This window comes from Nomascus leucogenys, chromosome 10, assembly GCF_006542625.1.
Source record: "Nomascus leucogenys isolate Asia chromosome 10, Asia_NLE_v1, whole genome shotgun sequence".
Taxonomy (NCBI): domain Eukaryota; kingdom Metazoa; phylum Chordata; class Mammalia; order Primates; family Hylobatidae; genus Nomascus; species Nomascus leucogenys.
In genome coordinates, this window is record NC_044390.1 from 8,703,937 (window position 1) to 8,727,425 (window position 23,489).

The 23,489-nt window shown below is 37.1% G+C and overlaps 1 protein-coding gene across 1 annotated transcript in view; it reads right to left on the reverse strand.

The window, feature by feature from the left end:
• The window catches only part of CFAP54 (cilia and flagella associated protein 54), a 382,051-nt gene that overhangs the window by 91,969 nt on the left and 266,593 nt on the right, over positions 1–23,489 (reverse strand). The window contains exons 62-63 of the mRNA XM_030819793.1: positions 6,378–6,551; positions 4,376–4,599 (exon numbers count right to left, since the gene is read on the reverse strand). Of these exons, the coding sequence (XP_030675653.1) occupies positions 4,376–4,599; positions 6,378–6,551 (398 nt within the window). The remainder of the gene's footprint in view (positions 1–4,375; positions 4,600–6,377; positions 6,552–23,489) is intronic.

Below are 23,489 nucleotides of genomic sequence, written 5' to 3' on the forward strand. Positions count from 1 at the left end.
ATAATATTTCAAGTCTAAAAGGACCTTCTGAGGTTGCAGTGAGCTGATATCACGCCACTACACTCCAGACTGGGCGACAGGGCGAGACTCCGTCTCAAAAAAAAAAAAAAAAAAAAAATAGGCGTTCTTCAATGAAGTGCAAACTACTTTACATATTAACTTCTTGTTATACCCAAGCTTATAGAATGACAGCTGGGAAGTGGTCCCTCTACTTCGGTCTTTTTGATATCTAAGGCCTGTCAAGGTTTGATGACCAAGGAGTATTTGTCAGTAGCCAGAAAGAAATGCCTGGTGTTTCTATAAGGCTTTGTCCCTCGCATTATTTCTGAGCCTATTCAAGATTTAATATGACTGTGAATGTTAAGTCTTCAAAATAAAATAAAAACAGAAATAAAAACACTGACCTTTCAAGTTGTCTACTGATAAAAGATGTTTTGACTGAAAGGTAATATTAAATGTGAAAAGTTTTCTAAATGTCTAGAGACAATCATAAAAGGCTATTATAAACCAGAATCCTTGCTTCTAAAAGCATGACCAAAATACACAATAAGCAAGATTAGCAGGATTAAACCATCATTTTTAAGTGCTTAATTAAGAGTAATTTTATGTCAGGCAGTTCATCAAAAAATAATCAAGTAAATAATTAATTCAAAAAATAATTTCTTAAATTTCTTTGTATCTGAGTGATTTTCAGAGGTTCTGACAATTATTTTAGCAAATAATTCATATTCAATAACTAGATAAGTATTGAAAAGTAAAAATACCTTTTATTTCAATATGTGCATTATTAGCACAGTAGTCTAATAATGATAAGTTATAAACATAAGTCAATATCAAAATAGGTATTTAATGTTCCATTACCTTTCAAATACTATAATATGTAGTTGCTAAGAGGATTCATTACATATGCTAATTGATGAATTATACACTGAGTACTTTCATTCTATTTTTGCTGTTGTTCTTTGAAAGAAATAAAACAACAGGCCTACCAGGAGAACCTTGGTTTGCCACAGTCCTATAAACAATAAAGCAGCTCACACTAGTCAGATATTTAACCTTACACTGACTGTTACAGGCATACAGTCCAAGCATGAATAACTCAGCATTACGCACAGTTTTAATCATATTCTTTTGGGGGAATTTTTAATGTAACCTATTTGCCACCTTTGTTTTTCCATCACAAAGCTCCGAAAGACTTGACAACATGCAGAATCACACAACTGATGAGCACAACACGGAGCAACGATTGTTCTGGAAAGGCATCTACTTCTTTGTGGGGGAAAGTAGGTTTAAGTATCAAATTATGGAATGAGTTTGATTGAAATAGCCTCCTGAGTGATTAAAAGTTCAAAAATGTTATTATAAAAATCAGCCAAGCTTGGAGTTTATATATATATAAAAAAATCCAAAAGGCTTTATGCTTATTAGCTGTCTACCCCAGTGAAATGAACACATGATGAGGTGGCTTCACCTGTCAGGCAAGAGACAATGATCTCCAGAGCTGATTATCCTGGGGAGTGTTACACTAATTATATCAAAAAAGAGCAAACAGGGTGAAACAACTCTTTGATAACACTGCTGCCATTAGAAATGTCACTTGTATTTACAATGTATTCAAGCTTGAACATTTGGAGCATAATCTTTAGGAAATGAGTAATGATAGGCTGCCCTTAATACTAAAATACTCAAGCAGAGCTCCTTGTAGAACAGTATTTAAGAAATCACACCTATTAGTTTCCGAACTCTTACATAATATTCACAAGAATAGATCAATTTAAACTATTGTTCTCAGTCTTCCCGTCCTCTGCCCCCCTACTCCAAAATGCCTGAGGTATCTGTGACACCTGGCAGTAATCCTCAAAAATAGTCTCAGTTCCCAGGAAGGGTGAATCTGTATCTGGTGTTAGATGGCAATGATTTCATTCTACTCCCACTGTGCCCTTCTGTGTGCAGGCCAGACATTAACATTACCTTCCTGGCCTGTTCACCTCCTCACTCCCTCCTTCCCATGGGGGAGTGTTACTCGATTGCTGAATCTGGGAAAAAGAACTTTGGGCATGCCTATTTCTGCGCTTTCTTCCTGGGAGTAAAATGTTTGCAGGAAATGAACACTCTCTGCTCCTCATGCAACAGATTTTAAGGAGCCTGTCCCCACGTGAGGAGCCTGAAATGACCCAGTAATATGAGGCCAGATTGGAAAATCTGTCTACTTTGGTACTTATTACTAGTAATATCATTTCACCAATAAATATAAACCACATCCTATAATATCAACTTCATCACTCATAAAGATGAGCATTTTTAAATCCCAATCTGTTTTACTCTTTTCTCTTATTTCCTGAATGATTTAGAATCTGGGCACAGAATGAGGTTCCTGAGCATCGGGCATGCCACAATATCCCAGTATCTAGGAGAGAGGAAGTCGTTTGAAAAATCTTCCAGTGTGCTTTCAATACATTGCACTGAGGGCCAATGCATAACACCAACTGAGAATCATTTCTTTAACTGGATTCTTAAAAATATCTTAATAAGTTTTTCCACTACGTTTAAAAACTTACAATTTATTAACAGTCATCTGACTCTCTTGAGTAGGGAAGGAATGTTCAAAAGAGTGATTTTTAAAAAAAAAAAAATGTATAATTTAATCTACCCAAAACATAAGGTTGCTATATTCTAGTAGGACAAGATAAGCAAGGGTCACCATTCTGGAACAAGCCACATTTTCAGTTCTCTGGGAACTTCTCTGGGAGAGTTGGTAACAGTAACATGAACATATCTTATATGGGAAAATCTATAGCTATAAAAATTAAAGAGTTCAATGGTAAAGTCCAAAGTAGAGATAATTCAAAATACATCAGTGATTTTTTTCTAGTTTTGAAAGAATTCTGTACAACGTACTCATTTCACAAATATGTATTGGAAGCTTACAATATGCTATGTCCACTTGAGTTTACAAGAATCTCAAATTCTGTATCTACAAAGCAGAAAAATATGCTCATCCTCCTGCCTCCCCTGTATGTGCTAATGATGTCACCATGCACTAATGATCACCGACAGAAGTTCCAAATGGCACAAGAGGCTCTAGTCATTTCCTCTTCACTTTCCAGCTCCAAAGAGTCACAAAACTGTTTTTGTTGTTGTTGTTTTCAGTGTTACTTAAGCAAATATGTTTTACAGCCATCTCTTCCTTTCCTTTCTTGGGTCATAAGCTTCATGACTTCATCACCTCTCTCTTAAACAACTCACTTTTTCGGGAGGCTGAGACAGGAGAATCGCTTGAACTCGGGAGGCAGAGGCGGCAGTGAGCCAAGATCACACCACTGCACTCCAGCCTGGGTGACAGAGAGAGACTCTGTCTCAAAAAAAAAACCTCACTTTTTCATCTATCCTTTGCCAATCAGTCCTGTTGAGAGTATTGAAAGTAAAACTAAGATATACTAATTTTCACATTATTTCTGCTAGTATTAATCCTGCCATTTTCTCTTAAAAAGCATCTCTGAAATACAGTAACTTTCTTCTGTTTTAACCCTGTCACTGTTTTTCTACTACCACACTGAGACTATATGTACAGGGACTATGCTTTATCCATCCTTTCTTTCTCCACCAACTGTGTCTCTGGCACACAGTAGGTATTCAACACAGGTTGGTTGAATACCAAATTTCAAATACATGTTCTTATTTTTAAATAAAATCCTTTACTTTTTCAGTGCCTTTTGACACATTCATTTTGGAAGTTTATCCAAACTGCTATTATTCAAGACTTTAGTAGCTTTAATTTTTAAAAATCTCCATTTATATTCCTCTTTTTATGTCTCTACAATCAATACCTTAAAAAGTTTCCATGTTACATATCTTGGGAAAACATATCCAATTTAATAACACTCTTCCAAATAATAAGTCTTCACACTTTTATTTTAAAGTGTTACCTCTATTATTTATTCACACTCACAACTGCAAAAAGTACCCACAATGAATAATTTTTATCACACATTTAAAACCAAAGTACAGAAACTGGGCACAGATTTAGACACTCTCAGTCTAGTTTTCTTAAAGGGTGATGATACTGAAATTTGTGTAACTTCTTGGCAAAATGGTTTGCTTGAGAGATGCTGTTTTGTGCAGGAATATAGAAACTTCTGAGGCATTTTAAAAGACTTATGAGAACAAGACTGAACAATTGAAATGTGAACTGTCCTAAAATCCCAGGATGTTTGGTTAGCCTATCCACATGGTAACACAGGAATGAGCCTTCCCTAGAACTCTGAGGGAACTAGGAATCTTTGTGCCAGCATGGAAGCTAATGTGTTTCCTTCTGAAATGTAATGATGTTTCCAAGAAGTTTTATGTAAATATATCATGTTTCAAAAAACGTTACCTTGGCAGATGATTCACGTAAGTCTTTTTCTGAAAGAGGGGGATTTTCCAGTTGACAAAGAAGTTCTTTTGGAAATTCATCAATACAAGAAGAAGAATACAGCTGTAAGAATTTTTTAAGGAAAAAATGCACTTCTTTCTGGCGCAAAATCAACTCAGAGTTGTAAAGGGATGTGAGAAGTGTATCATCTGGCAAAGAAATTCCAGATACTGGTGTTGCAGATGCTTAAGAAAGAAAAATACCTTAGTTTAGGTTCATGTTAGAAATAGGGATGATCTCAATATTGTTGGTATTTGCTCACTAACCACTATCTCTACATATTCCCACCTCCACTAGAGGCTGCCAGTGACCTCCCTCTGTTTTTAGGGCTTATACACTAATGGAATTGTTTCTTGGAAGGAAAGAAAATTTCAGGCTAGGCACGGTGGCTTATGCCTATAATCCCAGCACTTTGGGAGGTTGAGGTGGGAGGATCACCTGAGGTCAGGAGTTTGAGACCAGCATAGCCAAAACAGCAAAACCCTATCTCTATTAAAAATATAAAAATTAGCTGGGCATGGTGGCACACGTCTGTAATCCCAGCTACTCAGGAGCCTGAGGCAGAAGAACCACTTGAACCCAGGAGGCAAAGGTTGCAGTGAGCCAAGATCGCAGCACTGCACACCAGCCTGAGTGACAAAAAAAAAAAAAAGATAAAAAAAAAGAAAATTTCAGAGGCACATGAGGATAATGCTTAGTTTTAGGTATTAACAATGGTGCCATATATTCCATGTACCTATTTTCTTTTGGGTTCCCCCTAAAACAGATCCTAAGGTAAGAATCTGTAGATAGTTTATTTGAAAAGTCATTTCAAGAAGCACAAGTGAGGGAATGGACAAAGTGTGACAGAGAAAAGAAAAAGAGCCAATAAGGGTGAGTAAACGAGTGGGCTACAGCCTTGGGTAGTAAGGGCTCAGTCCCACTGGGGACCTTCCGACAAACCATATAGAACTGTCCCATCGAGAGACTGAGAAGCTGGTATGTTTATCTAGGAGCTCCCTACCTCAATAGTTGAAGGTTACTCCTGTGTCTGTGGAAACCCTATCTGCAGGCTGGTCAAACCTCAGTAGCTTCAAAGAAAGCCCAGGGCAAAAAAGCAGTAAGACATGGCATTTGTGGTGGGAAGTGCCAGCAGGTGAATTCAGAGGTGAGCAGAGTGGCTGAGGGGCAAGGGATCACCAGAGGTGGCTGCACTGGCTCTTGTCCATGTCCTTTCCCCCGGAACTTCCCTTGCTTTAGCCCCCATCACCATGAAGCTTTTCGTCCTGACACCTTTCAGAGGCCTTGTTAGCTCCCGGTAACTGTGTTTAGCAACTCTGTTACTCAGCCTATTTGCCCTGCTGGTTTCCCCATCACTGTGCCCTGGCATGGGTCAAATTGCCTTTGCTGACTGTTTGCACTGATGGGCAACACTGGATCACCAACATCATGAGCACAGATAAAACATAACAATGTCACACAATCACAAAAGGGACTGATGTGAAGCAGATTTTATCAGTTTTTCTGGATATTTTTTAGATAGCACCAATGATTAAAAAAAAAACTCCACGGAATTAATATGCCATCTGAAGTCATGCATTTCTTCCCTTTGACATACCGGCTACTGGACCACTCTTTCTCTAAGGCCAAAACGTCGTCTTGTTCATTTCATAAACTGTCACATTGGAATCACTAGTTCTTAACTTTGGCAGTGGTCTTGGAAAGCCTCTGGATGCCTCCTTATCATAATGTTTTTAAACATATGAAATAATATATATAGAATTTCTAAAGAAACCAATTACATTGAAATACTATTATATCCAAAGATGCATGTATCCCAGGTTAAGAACCCAGGAAATTTTCATCTTCTGATGACAGTCACTAAGAAAGATGTCAAAAGTATCTTATAATTCTCAACAAGAAACATGACTTAAACAGGAATTAGAAAGAAATATGTTCTCTCTTAACACATCAAAAAACCTACCTAGCAGTTTGCTCAGATTATTAATCCTCTGAAGGTGAATATAGTAGCGCAGTAGAAGGATCCATGTAATATCCACTTTGGTCTGAGTCTTTTTTCTACCATCTGTGCTGTCACACGCATCATCATTTTGGTACAAAAATGTACAGGAAGTCTGGAAGAGGACTTGGTAGTTATCTGAAAATGAAAAATTTTTTTTGTAATACAATATTATGCTTTCCTTGAAAAACAATCATGAACAGAAAAAAAGCACAGCTCATAAAGGAAATGCTGACACATGATATTATGCGCAATTTAAAAGTCTTTTGTATCATGCAGACACCAAACACCAAGTTAAAAGACCAACCACAGACTGAGAAAAGATATTTAAAATATATATATATATATGAACTCTCTTTCTCTAATATGTGTAAACACCTTGCACCAATCAACAAACAAATGTCAAGCAACACAATTTCAACAGGCAATTCATAGAAAAAGTGGGCAAAGAATATCAACAGGCAATTAATAGAAAAGTAAACCCGAGTGACCAAAATTTTTAGCCTCACTAAAAATTAGAAAAACGCAAATTAAAATGAAATAGCATTTCATATCCCTTAGGAACTGATAGACACCAAAATCTGAAAATAATAAATATTGATAATAACGTGAATAAATTGGAATGTTCACACATTACTTGTGAGAGCAATTCACAATTATTTGGAAAACAATTTGGCAAGATCTAAGAAAACTGAAAATGCAGATACCCATATATGTGTACCAAGAGTTTTGCACAAAGTGTTGTTTGCAATATTAAAAAAGGAAACTTTAAAATATAAACAGGAGTCTAATCATTTGAAGCCATTTAAAGTGAATGAATTACATCTATAAGGGAGAAAATATAGTGTGGAGTCTCAGTTCAAATCCCAGCTATACACTCACTAGTGTGTGACCTTGAATCTCTCTGTGCCTTGGGCCTCTCTGGGCTTTTGATTTTCTGACTATTACTTTTCTTTTTCTTTTTTTTTCTTTTGAGATGGAGTTTCGCTTTTGTTGCCCAGGCTGGAGTGCAATGGTGCGATCTTGGCTCACCGCAACCTTCTCCTCCCGGGTTCAGGCGATTCTCCTGCCTCAGCCTCCAGAGTAACTGGGATTACAGGCATGCGCCACCACGCCCGGCTAATTTTGTGTTTTTAGTAGAAACGGGGTCGCTCCATGTTGGTCAGGCTGGTCTCAAACTCCCGACCTCAAGCGATCCGCCTGCCTTGGCCTCCCAAAGTGCTGGGATTACAGGCGTGGGCCACTGCGCCCGACCTCTTACTTTTCTTTAAAATGGGCATTATAAGAGTAATGATGGATAGATCCTGAAAACATACAATGAGTTAACAAACAGGTTCTAGGTGATATAGAGTGTGATACCATTTATGTAAGTTTGAAAACAATATGATTATTTGTATCATTTACATATATACACGCACATAAATAATATTTGATTAGAATAGTGTTGTCTCTGGGAAGCGAAAAAAGGAAGATAAATAGAATATTCTATAATTAATGGACTATGCATGTTTTCTTGAATAAGATGAATCTCCATGTACTCACCACCCACTTTGGAATACAAATTCCCAGTACTTTGCGAGTATCTTATAAGCCTCTCTCTAATTCCATTTCACTCTCGCTGTCTGAGCTCATGTCCCAGAAATAATCACTATCCAAAATTTTGTGTTACTAATTCCATATCTGTCCTTTACTCTTTAAACATATAGATTACATAACATGTAATAAATAAAACATTGTTAACTTTATCTTTTTAGAACTTTATAGGAAGAGAATCATATTGCATTATCTATTATTTTCTTTTTCCTTTAAACATTATGCTTTGAAAATTCAGCCAGGCTAATGCAGGTAGCTGTTATTCACTGATATTTTTTGTATTATGTAGTATTTCAGCATAGGAATATACCACAATTTATATATCTATTCTACCAGTGATGGACATGTGATTTCTTTTTAATTTTGTTTTATTTTGGTCTTTACTGTTATGAATAAGGCTGCTATAAATATTTAAGTACATATTGTCTGGTGCATACATGCACAAATTACCTGGATGTGGAATCACTAGGTTGTTCTTTTTTAGGTATCTTTTGACCAATCTTGCCTTTTGTTCTTTCCTATAAATTTTGGCATCACTTTGTCAAATTCCACAAAATAAAACCTATTACTGAACTACATTAAATCTATCAATCATTTTTAGAATACTTGGCATTTATCAATACTGAGTCTTCTTAACTATAAACATGGTATGTTTTCTTATCTCTTTCAATGAAATTTTATAATTTGTTTCCCAACTTTGGTTAGATTAATCCCTAGAGGTCTTATATATTTTTGTAGCTACTGTAATAACATCTTTTTAAAATACATTTTCTGTTAAAAATGTATAGAAATAAAATCTTACATCGAGCAACCTTGCTAAATATTTTTATTGCCTATAATTCTTGGGAAGTGTCTATGTGAATAATCTGTAGTGAATGATGGTTTTTTTTTTTCTTTCCCATTCTTCGTACTTCTTGTTTTTTTCCTTATATTATTGTGCAGGGTAGGACTTCCAGAACAATTGTGAATCAAAGTAATGATAGCATTTTCTTACTCTTGATTTTAAAGGGAATAGTTTTGGCATCTGAATATTTATTATAAATACAGTAGGCATGTTTTCCCACTTGTAATTTTTTCAAATTAATATTTTTTTAATTCCCAGTTTTAGAATCATAAATGGTTGTTGAATTTTACTGAATTTTTCTGTACCTATTTGAGATGATTATTATTTTTCTCTTTCAATCTATTAAAGTAGTGACTTAGTTCAACAGATTTTCTGATGTTGAATTACATTTGCATTCCTGGAAATAATCCAATTTGACATGATGTATCTTTTAATATGCTGCTTATTTTGATCAAACATTTACATAATCAAAAATAAAATTCCCTCTCCCAGAGACAAGCATTTTTAACCATTTGTACTTTAGTTCTTCTAGTAGTTAGTTCCAACTCTTAAAATAATTTCCTTATAGCATTTTCCTAAACTATCAGTTTTAGAAAATATATCTAGTGACTTTTTCTGTGACGGATGAAATATTAGCTCATAAGACCATTCCTCTTCACTTCAAAATGTTTATAGTTATATCACCATTTTTAGTTCCCCGATTTTTATATATCAACAATGTTCTAAAAGCTCTTTCTGGTTCCACTAAATACAGATCATATCTCTTGATGCCTTCCTTTGTGTTCTAATAGTACCTGCACCCCTTTATGGCCTTCTCCTTGCTGGGTTTTCTATTTCCAAAGTTGGTAACATTTACATTCTGTTCTATACCCGTAACAAACCCTTCATTGTTTTGTCAATCAGTTGAAAATCAATAAATAGTACTTACATCATTATGATTGTATAGGAATTGTTTGCTTCAATATGATCAAATTACTTTCACTAAGGGTCACTGCCAAACCTTGTGACCCACAAAGGATAAAATTCTCAGCACAAAGATAGGTCAAATGGATTGTTTTTACTCACACCAGTCTCTAAAGCAGGCCATATTCTAATTCCGTTCATATTTGGACCAGGAATTCTTAAAGAATATTTTTCCCTAGAATTTCTGAATGTCTTTTCTTCCTTGTTGAGAGAAGTAATATTTGCACTCTTCACTGTATTCCTAATATCATCTAACTTCTTAGTCATTTCTAGAATCCATTCATGCTATTGAAGACATACTTGAGATCACAAACTTGCCACTCCAGTTTGTACTGACGTATTTCTAGACTACTGCATAGCTGGCAACACTGAGGGCCCTTTCCTCTCTTCCTCCTTTCCTTTGTTTTTTCTAGATTACATCTACTTCTTTCTTCATTTGCAAGCCTGTGTGCTGGGATGCATTCTCAAGTAACTTTCTTTTAAAAAAGTTCACCAAAAGTAAACCACTGGAGTCTTTACAAGGTCCTTGTACTTGATTGGTCATTTAGTGAAATATATAATTTTAGTTGACACTCATTTCTCCCTTAAATTCAAAGGCCTTGCTCTATGGCTTTCTAGCATCTGCTGTTGCTGGTGAGAAGCCCGATGCTAGTCAAATTCTCATTCCTTTCTAGTTGGCCTGAACTTCCCCGTCTGGAATATTTTTTATCAACTCCTCGTTATCTGTGATGATTTAAAATTTCATTTTGGACCTAGGTCTAGTCTTTTTCATTCATCCTGCTTGGAACACAATAGGCCTTTTCAACTTGAACTGGTCTCTGTTCAATCTTGCAAACTATTCTTCTATTTGTTTCTGTGTACCTCCTATTTTTTCCTTTATCTCTATCTTGAATATTAGTTAGTTGAAAGTTGAAACTTCTTTGCTGAGTCAGTCCTTTTCTCGTTCTCTCTCCCTCTCCTCTCTCTCACCCCACATAGTAGACACTTGATTTACGGCAGATGTAACACTGCAGTGTTGTAAAGAAGGGGTTTTTTTCAATACACTGCTCTGGGTTAAATATATATCCATACAGAAAAAAAGTTAATCTTAATTTCAGCCTCACACCATACACAAAATAGATTCTGGGTGAACTGTAGATCTAACTGTGAAAGATTAGAAATGATAAAAACACAGAAGGTACCTTTATGATTTTTGTTTAGGAAAAGATTTCTAAAACTGGACACAAAAAGCATACAAACCATTGTAAGGATTAATTAATTGGGCATAAAAATTATAAACTTTGGATAATCAAAAGAAACTACTACTGAATAAAAAGGTAAAACAAAGAATGGGAAAAGAAATTTGCAATACATGTAATCTACCAAAGGGTCATATCCAGAGTATATCAAGGATACCTCCATATTTCTAAGCCAAAGACATAAAACTCCCAGGAAAAATAGGCATCATTTTAGAAAAAGTTCACCCCCAAAAACTAAGCAAAAGCCAATATACCATATATAATAGTAGTGTTCAATCTCTTTTGTCATCAAAATAAATTTTAAATTAAGACCACTTAATCTTAATTGCAATCTAGACTACTGCATAGCTGGCAACACTGAGGGCCCTTTCCTCTCTTCCTTTCTTTTTTCTATATTACATCTACCTCTTTCTTCATTTGCAACCCTTTGTGCTGGGGTACATTCTCAAGTAACTTTCTTTTTAAAAAGTTCACCAAAAGTAAACCACTGCAGTCTTTATAAGGCCCTGTACTTTGATTGGTCAGGTAATGAAACAAATAATTAATATATATGTTAATATATAAATTAATATATAAATAATAAATATATAATTAATATAAGATAAGATTCCATGTAGTGAAATCTTAATTGCAATTAAGATTAAGTGGTCTTTTTGGCAATACCCACTAAGGCTAAAAACATGTATGTCTTATGACCAGCAATTCCATTCCTTGGCATATTATAAAAATGCATACGTCTGTGTACAAAAGTGTCACATACAAATATATTCATAGCAGCATTATTCACAACCCCAAATGTTTACCAACAGTAGAATGGACACTAAATTGTGCTATTATGCCCACCAAAAGGATGAATAACACAAACATAGGGGTGAACAGAAATCAAACAAAAAAGAATACAGACTATATGATTTCATTTATACAAAATTCAAAAGCTGGCCAAACTATCTGTTACAAATCAGAAGGAAAAGAAGTTGCTAGGGGCCAGAAGGGAACATGATGTAGACTTCTGGGGTGCTGGTCTTATTCTATTTCTTGACCTAGTGATGGTTACATGGGTGTTCCCTTTGTGATAATTAATGAAGCTGTAAATTCATAATTTGTGGGGTTTTTTTTGTTTTGTTTTTTTGTTTTTGAGATGGAGATTCACTCTTGTTGCCCAGGCTGGAGTGCGATGGCACGATCTTGACTCATTGCGACCTCTGCCTCCTGGGTCCAAAAGATTCTCCTGCCTCAGCCTCTCGAGTAGCTAGGATTACAGGTGCCTGCCCCCACACCTGGCTAATTTTTGTATTTTTAGTAGAGACGCGGTTTCACCACGTTGGCCAGGTTGGTCTTGAACTCCTGATCTCAGGTGATCTGCCCACCTCAGACTCCCAATGTGCTGGAATTATAGGCATGAGCCATCACGCCCGGCCATGATTTGTGTTCTTTTCTGTATATATTTTATAATAGAGTTAAATGCTTATTTTGTAAAAAAGAATTTTGTGGTGACTTCCAATTTGAAGACGTTCATATAATATTGGCACATCCCTTTTTCCCCCTGAAAATTATCCCAAGACAACAAAGAAAACAAGTAACAAAAACACAAATTCCATTTTCAGTAAATCAGAGAATAGCTAAAAATCCTAAGCCACAAAATGTGTGGAATAATGCCCAAAGCAATTGTCATCAAGTAGAATGTATAAAGAAGGAGACAGGTGATGCTACTAAGATGTAAATCTCAGGAAGAAATTGCAAAGCATACTTCTTGATGGTGAGCTGTGCACTTTTGAACAGTATTATAGTGCCAGTCAAGTTGAAGAATTATTTTGAGACCAATTGTTCATAGTTTAAAGAAAAAAGATTTTAAAATTATAAACCTATATGTGATGAGCCAAAAAAATTATTTGTTGCAGCCTTTCAAACTCAAAGCTAGATAAATGCATTAGAGAAATGTGCACAAAAACCCAGAGACTAATAAAAAAAATTTTATACAGTTGACACTGATGAATGCACATCCTGAGGTCTAAGACCTAAATATTCCATTTGCAGTAATTGCCCATGGAAAAAAATTTAGCCGATGAAATCATGGCACTTTCCAATAATAAAATAACTTGTTAGATTTTAAATGTAGCTGCAAACATAAAGACTCAGTTCATAACTCATCTGCAGAATTATACTTTTGCCTTGTAAATGGCTCAAAACTTTTTAAAGAAGCATGCCTAGATTACCTTTTGTTTTTATTTTTAAAATTTGTATGGGTACATAACGGTTGTACTACAAATGGCTCAAATTTACAGATGTGGCTAGACTTGCAGTTTTGCTTATATTTGTCTAACAGTATCAGCACCAACTATTCAAAGATATCTTCCTATGTGAATGATTGGCAACTTTTTCTGAATCTAATGGTTTATCCTGGAACAACTGTGTTAGCATTTGGCATTGATGGCACAAAGGCAATGGTAAGTTTAATGGCCAGTGCCTTAGCAGAAATGTAGGAAGGTAGTGGCACCAAACCATCCTAGCAGTGCTTGCATTCTTCATTGCCATGCGCTCGTAGTAGAATGAACACATTGATTCAAATGTCAGTTTCACTTAAGAATATCCTAGATGGGCTGGGCGTGGTGGCTCACACCTGTAATCCCAGCACTTTGGAAGGCTGAGGTGGGTGGATCTCCTGAGATCAGGAGTTCGAGACCAGCCTGACCAACATGGAGAAACCCCATCTCTACTAAAAATACAAAATTAGCCAGGCATGGTGGCGCATGCCTGTAATCCCAGCTCCTCAGGAGGCTGAGGCAGGAGAATCACTTGAACCCGAGAGGCAGAGGTTGCAGGGAGGCGAGATCGCACCATTGCACTCCAGCAGCCTGGGCAACAAGAGCGAAACTCCGTCTCAAAAAAAAAAGAATATCCTTGATGAAGCAGTAAAAGTTGTTAATGTTATTAACTATTGACCCTTGAGCACACACCTTTTTCATCTTTTCTGTGATAAAATGGGAGGCACACAAAAAACACTCCTGCTGCATACTGAAGTAGAATGGCTGTCTCCAGGAAAAGCACTTAAGTGATTCTTTGAGTCGCAAGCTGAATGACTACTTTTACTTTTTTTTTCATGGACTGTCATTTTTACTGAAAGAACAGCTGACAAGACAAAGTGTTTTCAGACTTAGGTAGGAGGCAAACATTTGTTCAAAAATGAAAGAAGTATACCTGACTTCCAGAGAAATAACTGACGGGTGTGCTGCCAAAGATAAAATTCAAGTTTTGAAGTAACAATTTAGAATTTTGGAAAACTTGTATCTACCACTATGAACTTTTCAATACTTAGAATTTTCTGATAGGAATTGTGGTGATATTTTAATATTTTTATATTGTCCAATAAAATGTATACATATTTAGAAGACCTGCATATTTGAAGTCCATATTTTCCAAATGCCTAATATACAATGTTACAAAATAATGCATGGGTAAAAGATGTCATTCAACAGCAAGACAGACTAATGTATTTTGATATAACAGAGTTCAAAAAGTTTAATGATATAATTTCAGATTCTACTTTGGAATGAACTTTTAAGAAACTACCACTTACCCAGTTCTGGTTTAGTTTCAAAGAAGCCTATCCACAACTATCTGAAAAGGCTGTTGAAATACTCCTCCATTTTCTAACTACATATCTGTGTGAGGCTGGATTTTTAAAAAACTTATTTCAACCAAAACATTATATTGCAGCAGATTGGCTGCAGAAGTAGTTATGAGAATTCAACTATCTTTTATTGAGTCAGACATTAATGAGATCTGTAATTTGCTATTTATGTTAACTTGTAATGAGTTTATTACTATTCTTTTTAAATTAATTAATAAACTTTAATTTTTCAGCTTTAATTTCTAATAGAACTATATGTTTTCTATACTAAGATTTGTCTAATTTTTTTTTACCTAAAGTAAATCTGGGTAAATTATATTTTCCCAGGAAATTACAAGTTATATGGAAGTTTTCAAATTTGCTTAAAGTTGAACCAAAAAAATCTTTAAAAATTTAATTTCTTAACATCAGTGATTACTTTCTTATCATTTGTGAGAGGTTTTCTTTTTGCTATAACTAATTTTCCTGAAAAAGTTGGCTAATAGTTTTTCCCCTAAAATTACAACTTTCTAATTTTATTGGTTTTGTTTCCTAATTTATTGTATACATATTGTAAAGTGATCTGAAATAATAACATCAAACATACCCCACATATCAATCAATACATTTACATTTAAATCATCTATTACAAGAAAAATACTATCAGGTCTTATAATAAAGAAAACCCAACTCTATGCCCTATGTAAAAGCATATTTAAAATAAAATTATTTCAAAAGTTTGAAAATAAAAACATGGGAAAATGTGTAGCAGGAAAATGTAAACCACAAGAAAGCAGTATTTGTGATCCCAGTATTAGACAAGGTAGAATTCTGGCCAAAAAGTGAAACGAAAGTGGAACCTTTATAATGTTAAAGGGTGTCATTCACAATAAAGATATAATACTTAAGAATATTCATAGTCCAAGTAACATCTTGTCAACAAAAACAAAAACTACAGATATAAGAGGAGGAACAATTATGTGAGCAGCAGAGGACCTCTGTTCACCTTGTCTAGGTGTTGTCAAACTCTAGCCCATGGGTGAAATCTGGCCACACGTGTTTATGTGGGACTCATGAGCTAAAATGGTTTTTACATTTTTAATGGTTGGAAAAAAATTATAATAATATTTTGTGTTACATGAAAATCATATGAAACTTAAATGTCAATGTCCACAGTAAAGCTTTTTTTGGGTGGGGGTTGGAATCTCACTCTGTTGCTCAGGCTGGAGTGCAGTAGCGCCATCTCAGCTCACTGCAACCTCCGCCTCCTGGGTTCAAGTGATTCTCTTGCCTCAGCCTCCCGAGTAGCTGGGATTACAGGTGCTCGCCACCTATGCCCAGCTAATTTTTTGTATTTTTAGTAGAAACGGGGTTTCACCATGTTGGCCAGGCTGATCTCGAACTCCTGACCTCATGATTTGCCCGCCTCAGCCTCCCAAAGTGCCAGGATTACAGGCGTGAGCCACCATGCCCGGCCCACAGTAAAGTTTTAATGGAACACAGCCATGTTCATTCATTTACACTGTGACTATGGTTCCTTTTATGCTACAACAGCAAGTTGAGTAGGTTCAGCAGAGACCATAAAGACTTAAATAAGTAGGACTTACATATTTACTATCTGACTATTTACAGAAAATATTTGGTGACTTCAACCTTGTTCATGGATGATCAAGTGGAGAAAATATGTAAGGATAATAAAGAAAATACAGGGGCATCAATACCCTCTGTACACAAAAACAACTAATAGAAAAAATTGTTTAAATTACAATACAATAAGAAGATAACATCTCTAAAAATAAACCTAACCAGAAAAGTACAAGATTTATTTGAAGAAAATGTTGAAACACCCTAAGGGATGTGAACTAGAAAATATAAAGGGCATATAATATTCTTGGTTAAGATGATTCAGTAGAATAAAAATGTAAGTTATTTCTAAGTTAATGTCTCAATATAATATAATCCCAATAAAAATACAGCAGGACTTTTTTTGAACTAGACAAGCTGCTTCCAGACTTAACACATAAAAAAGCCACAAGAGACAATTCTGAAAACAGAAAGTAATTAATGGGGATTTATCCTTATATTAAGTATATTATTATAAGGTTACAAAAATTTTAAGAAGTATTGAAACCAGAATGGACAGATCAATTAGAACTGAAAGAAAAGTACAGATATGGGGTAGCCATCTGGAAAAATTAAATTTATACCCATTTGTCACACTTTACATATTCCAAATAGATTTCTAGAAGTTATTTAAAGAATCTGAGTAGGGAGGACTTTTCTAACTATGACAGAAATCCAAAATCTATCAAAAAGATTAATAATTTCTACCATACAGAAATAAATAACTTCTTCATGGAACAGAACTATCATGTAAAATGTTAAGCAACAACTGAAAAATTAGAAAGCTATATGTACAAATATCACAACTAAAATGTTGATTTTCATAGTAAAGGACTTCTACAAATACTTAAAGGCCAAATTATTTTTTAATGGGGAAAGATTATGAGCAGAGAGTTCACAAAAAGATGTTCAAGCTTAGTCCTCACGAGAGATGTGCAAATTAAATTTGAACCTTTTTTTCTCCCACCATGCCAACAAAAGTTTAAAAAATGTTTATAACGTACCTTCGTCAGCAAGGGTGTTGAAAAAAGACCATTTATTAACTGCTGACAGGAGTACAAAGTGGCATAACCTTTTTGGAATGATTTTGGCAAAAATTATCAAATTTTCAAATGAAACCACCCTTTGATGTAGACATTTGCTTTATGGGAATTGACCCAATAGATATACTAGCCTATGTACAAAATGATATAAATGTATAAGATGTACAGATGAATGTAATAGCAAAAGAGTAGAAACAACATAAATAGCTATCAAAGAGACTAATGAATTTAATTATGCTGTACCTACATAAAGGAATATTATAGAGCCATAAAAAAACTGCTTATGTGATGATTTGAAAAAATTGTCAAGATACATTTATATTAATTTAAAGGCAAGGAGCATTATTATGTGTACAATTACACCACTATTTGTATTTTTAAGGGAAAAATATGTCAATGTATCAGTGTATCTACCAGGTTGGTTCACTCAACATCCATCTTAACCTCCAAATGTGCTTTTCTATATTGAAGAAATTATGAAGATAAAAATGACACTTCCCAGATTTCCTTGCAACTATTGTCCTGGATGGGATTTTAGGTATTATAAATTCAGTGCATTCATGCGACTTGGAGGTGGAACTGGGTTAAGCGGTGAGGGAGACAGGTGATTCAAGGCATCTCTTCGGCTGGTGTGACTCTGGCAGAAGAAATGTGGTTCTTAAGCCTATAGCTGAGCAGAGGCTTTCTATTCTTCAGAGAAATTCCTGATTTACAGTTTCCTTTATAGGAAACAAACAAAAGCTGTGCCTTGGTGGTCCAGTTACATGTGGCTTAGTCATTTCTGGACATAGCCTAGAATTTGTTTCTTTAGCTCTCCCATTGACTTTGAAAGTCCTTTGAGAAATGTCATTCTATTTGAATGAACTGGAGTGGATTCTGACCTCTACAATGGAACTCTGACAGTTGATATAAGCATGTAATATCTCTGGTGGGGAACACAAGAAAATGACTCTGGTAGGCAAAATGATGGTCCCCTAAAGATGTTCATGTCTAATCCCCAGAATCTGTGAATATGTTAGATTACAGGGCAAAGGTGAATTAAGATTGCAAACCAGGCTGGGCACGGTGGCTCACACTTGTAATCCCAGCACTTTGGGAAGCTGAGGCATGTGGGTCAGGAGTTCGAGACCAGCCTGGCCAACATGGTGAAACCCTGTCTCTACTAAAAATACAAAAATTAGCCGGGCATGCTTGTGGGTGCCTGTAATCCCAGCTACTCAGAAGGCTGAGTCAGGAGAATCACTTGAACTCAGGAGGCAGAGATTGCAGTGAGCCGAGATTATGCCATTGCCCTCCAGCCTGGGCAACAAGAGCGAAACTCCATCTCAAAAAAAAAAAAAAAAAAAGATTGCCCACCAATCACCTATCAACTGACTTGGAGATAAGGAGATTATTCTGGGTTATCCAGGTGGGCCTAATGTAATCACAGGGTCTGTATATGCAGAAACGAAGTCAGAGGAGTATGTTTCTGGTCAGAGAGATTTGGAGATGCTACACTGCTGGCTTGGAAGATAAAGGGAGGAGCCATGAGCCAAGGAATTCAGGTGGCCTCTAGAAGCTGGGAAATGCAAGGAAACAGATTCTCCCTCAGAACTTTTAGAATAATGTATCCCTGGTGACACCTGAATTAGCCCAGTAAAACCTATTTTGGACTTCTGACCTCCAGAACCAAAAGACAATAAATTTGTGGTAATTCGTTACAGCAGGAATAGGACACTAATAGACTGGTAATAATTGATTGCTTCTGGGGGGAACCGAGAACTGGACACTTGCAGAGAAGATGGAAAGATACCCTTTCGTATCTTTTGAGTTTTGATTCTTGAGAATAAATTATCTATTCAAAAAAATGAATTAAACTAAAAGAAAAAAAGTACTCCATACATATTTGACCAATGTAATCTGGTGTTTAATGCTGCAGAGAAAAACTAAGAACAGTTCAGTGTTTGCTCCTTTTTAGAAAACTTTCTTTTTCTGACTGAATACTTACAATTATTTTCTCTTCCTAACCCAAAGGTGTTACCAGAGTTTGTCCAGATACAAGTTGTACTATAATCATCTTCAGAAGAATTGGGGAGGATAGAGGAAGAGTCCCTTCTGCCCTGCATGGAGGAGGATCCCTTTGCAATAGCTTCCTATCAGCCCAGGCCAGAGCTCCCTGGGTTTCACCGGTTCTGGGCCAGTATTTAAAATGCCAATTTCCATGTATCATTCAGGTGGTGTGAATTACAACCTTACAACCTAAAGTGGGTTTTGTTTTGTTTTGCTTTGTTTTGTTTTGTTTTGTTTTGTTTTCGAGACGGAGTCTCGCTCTTTTGACCAGGCTGGAATGCAGTGGCGCTATCTCGGCTCACTGCAAGCTCCACCTCCCAGGTTCACGCCATTCTCCTGCCTCAGCCTCCTGAGTACCTGGGACTACAGGCGCCCGCCACCGCGCCCGGCTAATTTTTTGTATTTTTAGTAGAGATGGGGTTTCACCGTGTTGGCCAGGATGGTCTTGATCTCCTGACCTCGTGATCCGCCTGCCTCGGCCTCCCAAAGTGCTGGGATTACAAGCGTGAGCCACCGCGCCCAGGCCTAAAGTGGGTTTTAATGTGGGCATTTGTCCTGTTTCCCTGAATCTACTCAAGCCAGTGGACAGTGTATTTCTAATCCCCAGTTTGTGGACAAGCCCACTCTGAATCCCCGTTTATATAGTTAGCTCGTTTCTGACTTTCCCTACCTGCAGGGCCCTCTTTCCAGACTGCTCCATGAGTCTGGTACTGAAGTCCCAGTTCCATCTGTTAAGGCCCAATTCTAATCCCTCTCCAGTGAAGTCCTCAGGTTCAGGCCCTGCTACAAATCCCCAATTTGCTTTGGCCATTTGGAATTTTCCTTTCCTGGTTTCAAGCTCAGCTACAAATTAAAACAATTTTTGTACTATTTACCCACCACTGTTATGTGTTTGGATCGGGAAGGGCAGAGGCATCGCTCATGTCAACTCCATCCAAGCAGTCCAACAGGCTGACTAGAAGCATCAATTCTGCATTTTAAGTTCCTGGCAATAATTTCTTATCACACCCAACATAAAGCTTAACAGCACAGCCTTTAGAATTGGGTAGATCAGGATTCGAATTAGTAGTGGAATAGTATGCAAGTTACATAACCTCTCTGAATGAGCACCTTGCCTCATTTATAAATGTGCATAATGACACTCCCACATGATTTTCCTGAAACATAAATGATATCAAGTAAGATAGCGCTGGCACACAGCACAGTTGCCACTCATCCCATTATTATCTGGCACTTCCTGAGTCATCGCTTTCTGCTGTTGTGTGAATCTTGATGGCCTGGGCCCTGCTAAGGGTAGCAAACAATCTTGTTGAGTCTCCTCCAGTTCACTGAAGGGTAAATCTTCCTCTCAGTCTCCAGGACAGCATTCCACTGTGCTCTTTTAAGAATGTTTTCTCTCACATGAGCCATCTGTTGTTTCTTATTTTACACTGTTGACTCTGTCTAGAATAAACAGGGTCTCCTCCTACCTAGTACCTGACAACCGATAGGGTGTGTGCTCTCCTCTTAGCCATGGTACTGTCCCTTCTCAGATTTAAGTGATCAATGTATGAATCTCTGAGTGGAGTTTCTGGACTCTTGCAGGCATTGGACCAGGACAAGTCTGCTTCACTGAGGCTGGTCCTTGTCATGACCCAATTGTCTCATCTCTAATATTCAGATGCAACACACACACACAAATTCACGCATACACACACACACACACACCCCACCTTCACTACCACAGATGATTTTTCTCCATTCCCACCTATAAGTAGTATAATTATTTGGGATTTGAGTAGTAATATACCAATCCAGTTCCCCTACTATGGGGAATTGTATGTTAGAGGAATAGGAAAACAGAAGATAATAGCAGAGGAATTGCATCCCACTTTTTAATTAGTTGTTATTGACCCTGTATCTCTGCACCAGGTGCAAGGTGGTATGGGAGGGAAAAATCAGATTTCTTTTCAGGCTGGAAGGTTTGCTCTGTTTCAAGAGGCAAAACATACATTAAAGCCCAGTTGTGATTCTCGGCTCTGCTCCATAGATCTCTTTTTGTATTCTGACAATAGGTTCACTGTAAGGTAATGGATGTGCTTTGGTCAAGGATAGGCCAAAGTAGGATGTTTACATTCTGCGGGACTCAGTGAGTTTAGAGCGCAGGCGTATAACTCTACTTGTTATCACAGCCATGTAGCCATGGGAAGGCTCATCGTTTGGCTCTGAGCCACTACTGTCTATAAAAGGTATAATTGCCATGTTGACACTGTATAGATGCACTCACGCCCAGAGAAAGAAAGAGTTAAGCTGCTCACCCTGAAGGGAGAGCTGGCTGTGCAGCTGTGTGTGGCAGTGGCCAGAGCAAGGAGCCAAGACAGAGCAGTCTGTGTAAGGGAGCTGCTGATGAGAGGGCTGCTGAATAAAGCTGTATTTCACATAACTACAGCCCCCGAATGTTCTTTCACCTCCCTGCTCCCCATCCACCCACACCTCTCCGACCTCACCATGCACTGGAACCTGACCCTGGACCTAACATTCACTGACATTACTTTTTAGCAAGACAGGCATTTATAGTTTTCTGTATATACTGTTTATGTAGTAGTAAGAGGCTGCATCTGGGACCAGTAATCCTAAATGTTACTTTGAATTCAAAATTTAAATACAGAATTTAATAATTTTAATCCCAGCTGAAATTTTTATCAAGGCCACAAGAAAATCAAGACAAAATGATAGAGTATATACTTGAATATAACTGGGCCCAAAGTAGGTATCATGAAATAAAGGTTCCTTTGCATTGAATTTAAACACGACCCCACATTGCCAGTGCCATCATCTCAAGGTGTCTGTTCCTACAGAGAACACCTCAGTAATTGTACTAGGTGCATCACTTAACTCTCTTACTGTGCTACAGATGTCATACAATTGCTCTCTGGTCCTGGCAGGATGATCTACAGTCCACTCTCCACACATGACTAGTCCATTCTGTCATCATGCTCCTGTCATCAATTGCTCTGTTGATAAAATTTGCTTTCCCTGAGTCAATTTACACCTGCCCCATAATATACCTCTCCCAGAAAACAATGCTCTTAATTAACTCATATGCCATCCTGCCTGTGTCCAGCTCCCCTCAGAAGGCATAGATGGATTTAGCTTGTGGCACTTTAATCTGCCTTCATTATTATGCTCTGCTTCTTTTTTTGTTGTGTTTTCATTTTTGTTTTGTTTTGTTTTGCTTTATTTTTTGAGATAGAGTCTCACTCTGTCACCCAGGTTGGAGTGCAGTGGCGTGATCTCGGCTCACTGCAACCTCTGCCTCCCAGGTTCAATCTATTATCCTGCCTCAGCCTCCCTAGTAGCTGGGATTATAGGCGCCCACCACCATACCCGGCTAATTTTTGTATTTTTAGTAGAGATTGGGTTTTGCCATGTTGGCCAGTCTGGTCTTGAACTCCTGGCCTCAAGTGATCCACCTGTCTTGGCCTTCCAAAGTGCCGGGATTATAGCCGTAACCCACCGCACCCAGTCTATTATGCTCTTCTTAAAAGACGAATTTCGTTTGTTATATTTTATTTTTTGAGACAGAGTCTCACTTTGTCACTGAGGCTGGAGTGCAATGGTGTGATCTCGGGGTGGTCTCAAACTCCTGACCTCAAATAATCCACCCACCTTAGCCTCCCAAAGTGCTGGGATTACAGGCATGAGCTACTGCGCCTGGCCAAAAAATGAATGTCTATCATTTCAGGGTATATGCCTGCTCTGATTGCCCATGACTAGAAGCTCATGGAAGGTAAGACCTGCTTCCTTGATGTGTTCTCTGACTCTTCCTTCTCTCTGAATGTAAATATCTGGTACAGTACTCTGCATACAATAACAGTAAATGTCGTTCATCACCTCATGTGTAGATCAATGCTAGTATTGTTTAAAGCTAAGATTACCGAGGAGGTTTTTTGCTGGATGCTAATTTATGCTAATGCAAGGAAAATCAAACAAGTTTTATTTGTTGTTGTTAAGGAATTTTGCCCTTTAGCAAGCCATTATAATATGAACCTCATTGCCATCTGGGTATTAGTGGCAACCAAGTGGGAATTCAGAACCTCCTTCTAACCCAAACACTGAAGTGAGGGAAGTCATCAA